Below are 13,400 nucleotides of genomic sequence, written 5' to 3'. Positions count from 1 at the left end.
TGAAATCGCATTTGAATGAGCGCTCGCTGTTCACTTTCGATTTCGAGATCATAGTCCTTGAATCTGGTGTTCATGAAAGAGTGGGAACCCTGCATACAGATTCTTTTTCACATTACAATAATGAGATTGAGATGGTTGTGCATTGCGGTAATGACTTATTGTGCAAGGAAAATGTGCTAAATGTCATGACTTTGATCTTAAAAAATATACTTTATTTACTCGATGCAAAATTATACCGCCCCCCCCCTTATTTTTGGGATGAAATATGACCCAGACATGTTTCTGGTGGTTTATTGTGTGATCCACCCATATATAATTCAAAATAACTGCGAATAAATGAGCTTTTGACGTTGCTCCTTCTGCTACTGTTGTGGTCCATGTATCTTTAACTGATCTTTAGTTCCACTGCCTGGTTACGACACCTACAGAGAGAGACTGGGGCATGTACTTCATTCCCATACGCATTATATCCCATTAACCCCTGCATTATCCAGCCAAGACTTTGAGTGTGGCATTTACCACTGGGATTATAAGGGAAAAATTAAGGTCCCTGTACTGACCCCCACTTTTACCACTGTGGCGCAATATTGTACAAGTTGTGTTGTAAGATTACATGAGCACTTCAGGATGAGAGAGATGTTTGTTTAGCTTTCACCACAAACCTTTTCAGGCCAAGTTAGTCGTACATATAAAAGTGGCGGTGAATGGTGTAAAGATTTGGGAGTGACAATCGCAGTTATTTTTGCGCGTGTACAGAAAACAGTCGATCCTACATCACACAAAATTGTGATTCTTGATATTTTCATGTTAAAAAGAAGTTTTTAACAACTAATATGATCTTTTTCATCAAAAACAGTGGCTAATATGATTTTTAGTAACAATTTATTTATTTATGAATTTATTTGTATTGATTGTAAATATTAATTTCTATTTTACTACATTTTATATGCAATTTTGATTATGCTTATTAAACAGCCACTTTTGTCATAATTACGTCACTGCATTCATAACTAGTTGGCTTTTGGCTTATTTTTGTGCACGCGATGCAAATTGTATGTCAATTTGCTTGTAACAACCTGATTTAAAAATTTTTTTTTTTAGTAAATTAACATTTTCTTGGTGACAAAAATTACTTCGTAAAACAATCTATTTCTTCTTACAAGAATTCAGTTGAAAAATACGTTTGTCACTCCTGTAGCTAATAAATCTACGTGGCCACTGCAATATTTTGGGACTGACAATGTATGAATAGTTTCACGGTAGTTTACATTGTGATAACGGTAGCATTTTAGACTTTTTGTCTTTTAAATAAGACTAGACCTAAACGACAGTTTTATTTATTAGAATGTTAGTGAATATGAATTTTATTGTCCACTGTGTGGCCTAAAACAATCTCATCCTCTCATCCTGAAGTTTTTGAACAGTGACCTCAAAAGCCTCTGTAATTCTGACTTGTAACCTGAGGTCACTGTTGTTTTATTTTGTTAACAATAATTCTCAATTCTATTTCTTTCAAACAACCAAAAACCAAAGTGGTTCTCCACACTTGTCCTGTTTGGGTTTGTTAATGCATGCATTAACAGACCCAAGCAATAATATTTTCCATCTACATCTTTTGCATAACATTGCAACCGTTTTTTTAGGAACCTGGACGTGCGGAAAACCCCTCGTCTTGTGACATTTCGGTGTGGTCACTTTGTTTTGACTTGTGTTGTAATGATCACATTAACACAGCCTAGTGCCACACATTCCCTAAAATATCTTTGTGTCATTTAATCAACAATAATTTTATATCAGTGAGATCTACTTAATATTTTCTTACAATTGCTAAATCATTAAATACAGACATGTGTCCTTGCAGCGTCAGAGAAAGACCCTCCGGATGTTCTCAGCAGGACCAAGTGCCTCGAGTATTTAGCATCTCTGCGACATGCTAAATGGTTTCAGGTAAAAAAAAAGGGGCTTCGAAAGTTGATAAAAGTCTAATTTAGGATAGGTTTTAATTGTACTTAAAATTTTAGGACAGTAGACACTTAATCTGTAACCTTGTTAAAAAGCATTGGAGAAGCTCCTTTAAAATTGCATTTTGCTACGTTACAAGCAACTCATAATTTAACATAGTTGTCAACGTTGTTAAATTGTAACATTGTTACATGAGGCATAACATTAAAAAAATATTTCTGAAAAAGTAATAACTACTACAAAGGTAATAGCCGAAAGTATCTGAATATAGTGAAATTTTATAATCGTTATTTAAACACTAAATTGACTTTATAGCTAAAAAATCGTTATTGAGAAAGCTTCATTTAGCTACCATGCTACCGACTTTAGCCTAAACTCGAAACATACTTTTCGTAAGTATCGCTTTTATCAGAGCAAGTTTGACTTGTATTTCATTCATAGCTATGTTCCTAAACGCAATTAGTAACGGTCTTAGACTCAGCGATTATTTTCAGTATTGCCCATTTTAGCGAGCCGAAAGTATCTGAATATAGTGAAATTTTATAATCGTTATTTAAACACTAAATTGACTTTATAGCTAAAAAATCGTTATTGAGAAAGCTTCATTTAGCTACCATGCTACCGACTTTAGCCTAAACTCGAAACATACTTTTCGTAAGTATCGCTTTTATCAGAGCAAGTTTGACTTGTATTTCATTCATAGCTATGTTCCTAAACGCAATTAGTAACGCATCGTTAAGTGCACTTTATTTTCAGTATTGCCACAAGGAGCGCTGTAATCGTCATTATTGTAAACTTCCATTAAACGATCCATTTTTTTGTTCAGGAACAACAATTCGAAAAGAATATCGCGGATCAAGTCAGTTAATTTTATTGTCAACTGGTTAGCATGTTAGCTAGCTAACTACCTGAATAATAATTTGTAGTTAAGCATGTACAATGGGAACTGTGTGTTTACAAACTTGTGTAGAGTATGTTTTTGGTCTTAGACTCAGCGATTGTTTAATTTTAGTAACATTTTAGCATTAGCTGTTGTTCGCCGTGATTGTATCGCCTATTAATGAGTTTTATGCACAGACTTATGCTTCAGTCTTGCGTCATTACATTATTCTTTAGATTGCTACAGTAAGTTATAACATAGATAAGTTAGACATAATGTAAAAATATATATTTTTGAAAAAATAATTGTCACTCTACATGTTACTAGCAAAACTAGCTTAAGGAAGTGTTTAGGCACTAAATTGACTTTAAAAAATCACTACTGGGAAAGCTACACTTAGCTAACTGACATGGCACTGACTTTCGATTAAACCCAAAACATACTCTACGCAAGTATCTATTTCTTCTAGCAACGCATATTCGATTTAATTTATAGCTATATTCCTAAATATGTCAATACGCAATTAGTAACGCATCGCTAGTATGCCTTATTTTCAGTATTGCCACAAGGGGCACTATAATGTACGTTAACTTAAACTTGTTACTTCTATGACTAATTTTCATTTTCAGGAGCAATAGTGTGTAAAGAATATCGTAGAGCAAGTCAGCTAAGTTTATTGTCAACTGGTTAGCATATTAGCTAGCTAATTACCTAAATAATTTGTTGTTAAACGTGTACAGTGGACACCAAGTGTTTGCGTACTTACATAGAGTATGTTTCTGGTATTAGAATCGACCGTTAAATAATTTTAGTAGCATTAGCATTATCAATTAGCGTTCACATTTGTGTTATTAACTGAAGTGCTGTAGTTAGCTGTGATTATTGCATATTAACGAGTTTCATCCACAGGCTCGGGCGAACGGTCTTCAGTCTTGCGTCATCATTATTCGGGTTCTGCGGGATCTGTGTCAGCGCGTACCTACCTGGGGCAAGATGCCCGACTGGGTCAGTTAGCTTTGTTTGCTAACAGTGATTTGAGTTGTAGCTAATAATGGTCGCATTAACTAACGTGTTGAGTTTTCTTTTGCAAAGGCCATGGAGCTGCTTGTTGAAAAAGCCATTAGCAGCGCATCAGGTCCACTCAGTCCCGGAGAAGCTCTGCGGAGGGCCCTCGAATGCATCGCCACCGGGATTCTCCTGCCAGGTAGGACCAATGTTATTTTAGGAATTATTTATTTAAATATATATATATATTATTATATATATTATATATATATATTATACTTCTATAGATTGATTTTAATGTTAGTCTAAATTCTAGTAATTTATTGTGCTTTTATAATTTTTATTAATCTTCATTTTTCTAAATATTTCCATTTAGCTCTTATTGATTTTAATTTTAGTTTTAGTAATTTTAGTACTTCAACTCAAGTTGCCAAGGCCATATTTCTCATTTTCGATTTTTTTTTTTACTCTAATTTTTATATTAGTTTATTTAAGATTTAACAGAAATAATTTTTAATAGTTCTACTAATTTTATGTGCTTTTGTAATTTTTATTAGTTTTCATTTTTCGCTACATTTCTTTTTAGCATTAATTTATTTTTATTTCCGTTTTAGTACTTCAGCTTTAGTTTGGTTAGTTTCCAAGGTAACATGCCAGATTATTTTTGCATTTTTTGATTTATTTTTTGGTTTAACCAAGTTTTTTGGTTTATGTTTTTCATCTAATATTTAGATTTTATTTTATTCCAGCTTTATTGCAATTAGCAAAACTGTTTTTAATAGTTTTAGTTAACAATAACAACACTGGGGTAGGACGCAATACTTTTATGTGCTTTTGTCGTTTTTTATTTAGATTTTGCTTTTAAATATTTCTATTTAGGTTTAATTCATTTTTATTTCTATTTTAGTTTTAGTAATTAAAAAACAATTGGCAATTAACTTAAAACTAGTTCATTTGATGTATTTTATTTTATTGAAGCTTTATTTTTTAATTGTTTTAATTGACAATAGCAACACAGGGATAAGACAGTAATTTTGTTATGTGTTTTTGTCATTTTATAATTTTTTTTCTGGATATTTCTATTTAAGTTTAATTTTTATGTCATTTTTAGTTTTCTATTGTAATTTTAGTACTTAAAACTCATTTTATTTCAATTAGTTGCCAAGGAAATTTAAACATTTTCACTTCAAGTTTTATATTTAAAATGCAATATATTTTGTTTTATATCAGCTTTGTTTTTAAATTAACCAAACCAACTTTTTTTCTTGCTACACATTTCGTAACCCATTTACACGCATATTTATATTTAAGTCAGTCATTAAATGTCTGTCCACCCCTCAGATGGTCCAGGTCTTCTCGACCCGTGTGAGAAAGGTCAAACAGATGCTCTGGGAAGCATGTCGAAACAAGCTCGGGAGGACGTGACCGCTAGTGCCCAGGTTACTAAATGTTTTTCTAACAAACTTTTCCATTTGCATGATCCATACTTATTCTGAAAGCACGTCTCGTTGTGTTTCAGCATGCGCTGCGACTGCTGGCTTTCCGTCAGATCCATAAAATCCTCGGCATGGGCTCACTGCCGGTCTCAAAGGCCGGAGCTCGAAACCGCAAGAGACGACGCGACGGCAGCGACACCGGCGAGGGAGAAGCCGACGGAAAGAAGGATAAAAAAGACGATTCTCACATCCCTTGAGACGTCTGCGTAATCTTCGCAAGCTGTTATGTCTTTGCAAATGTATAAATATCACTCGAAGAGGAAAAAATACAACATCCGATGGTTCCGTTTTTCAAAAGAACAAGATATGGAAAAAACGTAGTCGTTCCCCTTTTATGATGCAATATGTCTTTCTAATACATCTGAGCTGAAAATAGGCCGAAATGCAGCAGCCGCATCCCTTTTTCAGAGCATCAGATGATGAGTGAATGTCGCTAACGATCAGCGACCAAAATAATACATAAAGTTACTGAACGTCAAATTAGCTCTATTAGGCACTTTGACATATTAATGGCACTTAATTAAAAGCTTTAATTATCCAGACACAGGCCAGTCTTTTTTGTTTACATCTTATATATATATATATATTTAAAAACAATTTTTTTACAGTGGGGCCCAAAACTAGTTGTCCACATTGAAATTTTATTTGCCAGACATTTTAACACGGAAACAAATGTTTTATTATTTTTAAAAATGTAAAATGAACATCATAACATAAAATTTATAAGAAATATTTAAGTTTTTCATTACTAATGAAATTACGGTAATTTAGTGACAATGCAATATGTAAACAGATGGACATTGCTCTCAAATGGTTTGGCAACAAATAAATTTTTTATTTTTTATTTTTTTTTCTGGAAAAATTTAAAGTCTCAGACTTTTGGATCCCACTGTATAAACAAAATATTTCGATATATTTATAAATATAAATCTGTTCTATGTAATAGTAGGGCTGTGACGATAAATCGATGCAGAATCGATTTGTGGATTGATTCTGAGATCTTCCGAATGCATCGTGATTCTCTCTGAAATCGATTCTGAGCTTAGACTTTAACAGCAGATGGCGCTCTAATCTAGTTTTTATCCGCACACTCAAATGCGCTGAAGAGCGCTTGTGCGTTCGTTTGAGTCTGTAATTTCACCTCGGCTCAGAATGCTTTTATGCCGCCAGATTAATGTAAACACAGCCCACTGTGAACACCCTTGTAATTCGCTTCAACCTTTTCGAATTTTATGAACGATTATTTTAGGTTCAAGTGTGTGTAAGGATTTGGAAACAAGCAGAGTACGGCTGTTTCTAAAGCATGCAGCGCCATCTACTGTTCAAAACTAAGCTCAGAATCAACTCGAGAAAGAATCGCGATGCATTCGGAAGATCTCAGAATCGATGCAGAATCATTTCTCGATTCGCGATGCATCGATTTCTTTTCCCAGCCCTATGTAATAATATTATAATGTATTATATAATAATATTATGTATAATATTGATAATAATATATTATGATTAACATGATATAATATTATATTATGTATAATATTATTGCAAAGTAATTAGTTTCTCTACTGTGTATCTTTAAAAAAAATACGTTTTTAAAACAAGTAGTTATTAGTATTCACTAATAAGCTGTTAAAAGCGACACGATTCAGCTTTGTGTGGATGTTTATTAACCCGACACTGGATTTATACACGTTTACGCGTCAGATCTGTAACCGACGGAGGAAAAAATAAATAAATAGACTTATTAACTCTCTGCTATCATTATTTTTATTTGCATACTGAATAATCGCTCATTTCACGGTGAGAAGCTGGCGTTTCGACAGGGTATCGAGCCGTTGTTCTCTAGCGAACGACGCGAAAACACAACGTAAAGTCTGTGGTTCTTCACATGTGCCTGCGGTAAAGACTAAAAGTACTTGAAATGTGAACGAGGAGGTGAATTTCCGGTTCTTCATATTGCAATATAATATAATGTAATACCTCTCTATTCTTACATTTTTATATAAAAGAGTAAAATCTAACAAGAGATGCGCAGTTTGCTAGAAAGATTGCTATTCGTATATATTGAACTGATTATTCGTATCGCCTGAATTTGCGTTCTGCCACCTGTTTTTATGTATAATGCAATCGTATCCCGGTGTTTTTAAATGTTCCTGCTGAGTGTTTGTTCTCGGTTTGTAGGACTGTGAATAATTATAGTGTGATCTTTCTTTCAGTTGGAATATCTGTGTAGTGCTGCTTAACTAAATAAACGGAGAAAACGATCAGACTACACGGCCCGCCTGTGTCTGTTTTTGTTCAAGCTGAGGCCTTTTTATTGCTTTATATTTTTGCCATCATATATGGTCATAAATAGGGGTGGAAAACACGTCAGAGGCACAGCATGTGTATCAGGAGGAAGTGAGCGCGTGTGTAATAAACCTCTGATGAGTGTGTAACCGCTCACATGGAGTGACACCAGCAACATATTCACAAACAAACTCATACTGGTGAGTGACAAGAATCTCAAAAATATCAAGAATATAGTTTGTTTGTTTTCATTTTGTACAGCACTGGGCTTACAAAGCTACTTGTTTAATGTTTATATCTTGTGTATAAGGATTTTTGTTGATTTTATCATCTTAATCTGTACTAAAAAAGTATATGCACACAAAAAAAAATGTTAATATACAAACACTCATGTGTATTTAAGGTGTGTTTTTAAAAAATAATTTTCTTGAGTTCAGTTGTCTTTTTAAAATTTTATTTGATTATTTATTTTTGTGGAACATTTCAAATTACATTTGAGTTTTTTCCAGTCAAGGGTTTATGCAAAAATGGTTAACATTTAAGTTTAGAATGTGGGTTTTTATTTATTTATTTATTTTACATATAACTAATTTTTTTAATACTTTTTTTCCCCTCGTATCAGTTTTTTTTGTTTTAATCATGTTGTACTTTTTTGCAGTCAAGGTGTCATGCGGTGTGACTTATTATTTTTATTATTTAGCACGCGTGTATTGACGATTTTTTTTAAACGTTTTTGAAGTGCCAATTTGATGTAATGTTAATTTTACATATTTTTCAATTCATATTGATTTAGTTTTTCTCCACGATTCATCACCATTTTAACCACTTTTTGTGATGTGACAATTTATTTAATTCATATCTATATTGAGTTTTTTAAATGAATTTTTGGGCCATTTTGATTGCCTTTTAGCGTTGTTGTTGTTTTGGTTTTTTTAAATGGGGGGGGCAAAAGAGTCAAGTCAGACATTGGACCGTAATAATTAGCCTACTGACGTTAACACACAGGGAAAATGTGTAACACGCCTCACAGATACAAAAATAATGTTTTATGTTTTGATTAAAAGATAGCTAATATTAAAGGTCAGCGAAACCCTAAGAACAACATTTTTTGACAACAGTGCTCTCAACGTTATGTAGCCTACATGACAGTAGTTATTAAAGGGGTCATATGATGCGATTTCAAGTTTTCCTTTCTATTTGGAGTGTTACAAGCTGATCGTGCATAGATAAGATCTGTAAAGTTGCAAAGACTAAAGTCTCAAACCCAAAGAGATATTCTTTATAAAAGTTAAGACTAGTCCACGCCCTCCTAAAATGCCTCATTTAAACACGCCCCCACATGTCTACGTCATGATGTGGGAAGATTTGCATAACATATATATATATATATATATATATATATATATATTATACACACATATATACACATACACACACGCACACAACGAAAAACAAGTAGATAGAAAAAATAGAAAGCTGCTAGTTTTTTTTTTAAATAAAAAAGAAGATAAATAGATAAAGTAGAATTAAAATAGAATAGAAAGTGCTAGAGTTAGAGGGTCAAATAAAGATGGAACAGATGTGTTTTTAGTCGTTTCTTGAAGATGGTTAAGGACTCAGCTGCTCGGATTGAGTTGGGCAGGTCATATTCAGGAAAAATCACCTTTATATAAACCGGCTGAAATGTTTTGAAATCACTTATACCCTACCTGATCGAAAAAAATCCAGTCTTTCACTCTGTCTTGTTAAAGATTTAAATCCTTGCCGCCCAAATGTTGGATTATGGAAAGTGAAACTTAAATCTATAGGGGTGGTTGGATTTATTCACGCACGTTAAAAACATTTATTAAAAGCTTCTTTCTTTTCAGATTATTATTTACAACATCATCTTAATAGGCTGTATATTAACTTATTGGGAGAAAACCAGTAGTTCTATGTGAAATCAGACATTGAGCACATATAGTCAAAATGGCTTGATCATAACACCTCAGCGAATATTCGACTGAGACCGATAGTTGAATCAGGCTCTTCCTATCGAAGATTCGAATCTTTGACTATTCGGGGTCTCCCCTAGATATTAGCCTACTATTAAATTAGTGTAATATTTTACATTTTTTGGCTTTTTTTCTGCATTGACAAATGTGGAAAATTAATATTTAATTCATGTGTTTTGGGTTTTTGGAATTAATTTTTGCCCATTTTTTTTTTAACCTTTTTGCATTTCTTTTTTACATTTTTCTTAGGCTAATTTAGATGAAGTATAAAATTGTACGTGGCTATAACAAGCTAAAACATCATGTCCAATCTTTTTATGCGCTTTTTCTTTTTTTTTTAACCGTGGTTTCTCCATCAGGTTGAAGGTCTGAAGATCTTCAGATGTTCAGTGCTCAATAAACACATGGCGATGGTAAGCCAGACATCCTGCTAAATATTAGCCAATGCCTTGAGATGTTTTCATACCTCACTTCTCACTAACTCTATTATCATTACTCTATTGACTCTACTGTTACTCAGAAGAACTGGACGGCAGGAACTCAGTGCGTCGCCAAAAAGCAGCACTGCAAGCCTAAAGCCGGTGAAATAGCATATCACAAAGGCGACATCTTGACAGTCGTCGGACCTGGAACGGTAAAATAAGCACCATTCCTAAACCCATTCTCCCATATAAAGCCAGAGCCTGGCTAAAGTTTTTGTTTTTTCTTTTTTTCAGAGGAATGGAGAATACAGAGCCCGACATAATGCAACAGGAGAGGAAGGATTGGTCTCGGGTTCGAAACTCCGAGAAAGGGAAGCTCTCCGTATCGACCCCAAATTAAGCCTGATGCCGTAAGTGAGCAGAAATCTGAATTCTGAAGAACTGCGATGAGGAACAAGCTTGTAATGTTGTAGTAGTTACTCCACAGAAGGACAGGATGTGGTTATAGTTTATGTCACCAGAGGTTATTTAAGATTTGACGTTGTTTACAATCTTCTCAGATGGTTTCACGGCAAAATATCGGGACCGCAAGCCGTCGGCAAACTTAAGCCCGTGGAGGACGGGCTTTTCTTGGTGCGGGAGTCGGTTCGGCATCCCGGCGACTTCGTGCTGTGCCTCTGCTTCAGTCAGAAGGTCTTCCACTACCGAGTCATCTTCAAAGACAACAAACTGAGCATCGACAACAAGCAGTTCTTCTACAACCTCATCGACATGATCGAGGTGCGTCCGGTGGCTATATTTAGCGTGCATGTTTCTTCATTTATCTTGCTTTTCCAGTGACACATGGGTGCTGCTCGCGTCCTGTGGTTTTCGAGGGGAAATGAGAACTGGGCCACTTGTTTGTGGCGAGCGTCAGATGCTTTTAAAGAAACTCGGGGCCCAAAGCGCAACAGTATGTCGGCTCGGCGGCTCGGAGCGCTGCCTACGAGGCTATCGGTGCTGATTATTTATTTTTAGATATTCAGCGCCGATATATATATGACTTTAACTGCAAAAAATAAAAACAAATGGTGAAAACTGCCAGTAAATGGTATATTAATATAATGGCATATTAATTTCCCATTTTCACACACTTTCTTTCTTTCTTTATAAAGCACTTTCACACAACTACCTGTTGATCCAAAGTGCTGTACAATACAGCTAAAATAAAACAAATTAGAAACAGCAAAACACAATATAACAATACAATTGACATTGCTAGATAAAAGCTATTGACAAAAGATGTTTTTTTTAAGCAGGTATTTAAATACTGGCAAAGAGGGCGCAGCTCTAATAGAAGCTGGTAATTTGTTCCATAGACTAGGACCGGCAACAGCGAAGGCTCGATCACCTCTACAAAGGAACCTCGATCTAGGAACAGAGAGGAGACCAAGATTACTGGATCTTAGGGACCTATTTGGTTTATGAATAGAGATTGCCTCAGAGAGAATTGATGGTGCTCGATTACGAAGAGATTTAAAAACAAAAGTTACAATTTTTAAAACAATTCTAAATTTGACTGGTTTAGTGAAATAAGAATGGGCGAGATGTGATCGAACCTCCGTCTGCCATTTTGGACCATCTGTAAACGCATTATAGAGGACTGACTTATACTGTAGAGAATTATAGTAATCTAAATGAGATAAAACAAACAAGTGAATAATCTGTTCAAACTGTTTTACAGAGAGTAAAGATTTGATTTTCGATAAACGCTGTTAGTGGAAGAATCTTGATGCTAGACTAGACTGCACTAATTTGTTTCTCAAAACCCAGGTTGCAATCAAAAAGAACACCAATATTTTTTAGCACAGGGTGTAAAGTAAGAAGAGAGATGACCAAAATGAAGGGCACAGTCTTCATATGAATTTAAACCAAACAAAATGATTTCGGGTTTTTTTCTCGTTTAACACTAAAAGATTCTGCTTTAACCATATTTGTAATTTGTTTAGGCAATCCAACAGAGGTCCTAAGAATTCTTTACTTTTATGCTGCAAGGTAAAATACAGCTGGGTATCATCCGCGTGCGTATAGGTGGAAGGGCACTCCATATTTCTCAAAGATAGCACCCATCGGTAGCTTAAATATAGAAAATAAAACTGGGCCAAGAATTGAGCCCTGTGGAACCCCACAAGCAAGTGGGAGTGAGGACGACCTTTGTTGGCCAATAGAAACACTAAAACTTCTGTTTGTTAAAAAAGACAATTTCAACACCTTACCCTGTAACCCAACACAGCTCTCCAACCTGGAAATCAAGATATTGTGGTCAACCATATCAAATGCAGAGCTTAAGTCTAAAAGCACCAAAGCCACAGCATTCCCTTTATCTGTTTCTAATAAAATATCATTTACAACTTTTAAAAGTGCACTTTGCGTGCTGTGTTGTGACTTAAAACCCGATTGGAATTTTATTCACATTCATATTTTAGTCATGCAGTGTTAGCAAATTATAATTTTATTTATTTACTTTATCACATTTGAGCTTTTTTTAAGTGGCTGTGTGGTGTGATTTAAATTTTTTTTATTTTTATTATTATTTATAATAATTTTTTATAACAATCTATTATTTTTTCACATTTCATTGTTTTTAATCACTCTTTGTGGTGTGACAAATTATTATTATTGTTGTTGTTGTTATTATTATTATTATTTAGGCTAATCCTTGTCCTCAACTCCCTCTTATAGACATTGCATCACACTTTCTAACTGCAGCTGATGTTATGACTTTATTGGGAATTAAAGGGGAATTTCTGGTGTGTTTTGTAGCCACAGCTGGTTTTATAAATGCTGTGTTTGTTTGACAGTTTTACAGCAGAAATCAAGGCGCCCTCGCTACGCTTCTGCTGAAGCCCAAGAAGAAGGAAGGCACGAAATCTGCCGAGACGAAGCTGTTGAAATGTATGTGTGACTCGAAAGAGCTCCAAAAATACCTGAGGATTGATTTCTAGTAGTTTAACACTGTACATCTGGCTCTGTGTTACAGCCGGCTGGCTTTTGGATCTGTCCAAACTTACGTTAGGAGAGACCATCGGAGAGGGAGAGTTCGGTGGTACGCTGTCCTTTTGAATACATGTGGACTTTGTTATTGTAGTTCTCTCAGATAACCAATAGAGAGCAGAATTTGAATGAGACATCGGCTATTATTGGGACGAGAGCAGTAATTGCACACTGTATACTGTCATTTTTAATGAATAATATGTCAAAAATACATTATGCAACGTTATTGTGTTTAATTCAGTAAGTGGAGAAAAATGTGATTATTTTACTGAAGTAAATTTTGTGAAAAACTTTGGCTATCTAGTGGGAATATATATATATA

The 13,400-nt window shown here is 34.5% G+C and overlaps 2 protein-coding genes across 2 annotated transcripts in view; both read left to right on the top strand.

Annotated features, from left to right (window-relative positions):
* The first annotated feature begins 1,851 nt into the window (after positions 1-1,851).
* LOC107753749 (zinc finger RNA-binding protein-like) lies at positions 1,852-5,933 on the top strand. The gene is made up of 5 exons (XM_016569962.1): positions 1,852-1,947; positions 3,752-3,847; positions 3,935-4,046; positions 5,189-5,286; positions 5,367-5,933. The coding sequence occupies exons 2-5, from the start codon at positions 3,836-3,838 to the stop codon at positions 5,538-5,540; spliced, it is 396 nt and encodes a 131-aa protein (XP_016425448.1). The 5' UTR covers positions 1,852-1,947; positions 3,752-3,835; the 3' UTR covers positions 5,541-5,933.
* A 937-nt stretch (positions 5,934-6,870) lies between these two features.
* LOC107753748 (megakaryocyte-associated tyrosine-protein kinase-like) overlaps positions 6,871-13,400 on the top strand; it is an 11,547-nt gene continuing 5,017 nt past the window's right edge. The window contains exons 1-7 of the mRNA XM_016569961.1: positions 6,871-7,829; positions 9,983-10,036; positions 10,144-10,257; positions 10,340-10,455; positions 10,606-10,825; positions 12,886-12,979; positions 13,065-13,130. Coding sequence (XP_016425447.1) covers positions 10,028-10,036; positions 10,144-10,257; positions 10,340-10,455; positions 10,606-10,825; positions 12,886-12,979; positions 13,065-13,130 — 619 coding nt within the window. The 5' untranslated portion in view covers positions 6,871-7,829; positions 9,983-10,027. The remainder of the gene's footprint in view (positions 7,830-9,982; positions 10,037-10,143; positions 10,258-10,339; positions 10,456-10,605; positions 10,826-12,885; positions 12,980-13,064; positions 13,131-13,400) is intronic.

Source organism: Sinocyclocheilus rhinocerous, unplaced genomic scaffold (genome assembly GCF_001515625.1).
Source record: "Sinocyclocheilus rhinocerous isolate Xijiao unplaced genomic scaffold, SAMN03320098_v1.1 scaffold202, whole genome shotgun sequence".
Taxonomy (NCBI): Eukaryota; Metazoa; Chordata; class Actinopteri; order Cypriniformes; family Cyprinidae; genus Sinocyclocheilus; species Sinocyclocheilus rhinocerous.
The sequence above is the reverse complement of the archived record's forward strand: the minus strand, read 5'-3'. Positions and strand labels throughout refer to the sequence as shown.

Bases quoted from the DNA above. Each gene is read 5' to 3' on its own strand.
- LOC107753749 (XM_016569962.1), top strand. The intron at 4,047-5,188 runs GTAGGACCAATG...TCCACCCCTCAG, and splicing joins CACCGGGATTCTCCTGCCAG to ATGGTCCAGGTCTTCTCGAC. The intron at 5,287-5,366 runs GTTACTAAATGT...GTTGTGTTTCAG, and splicing joins ACGTGACCGCTAGTGCCCAG to CATGCGCTGCGACTGCTGGC.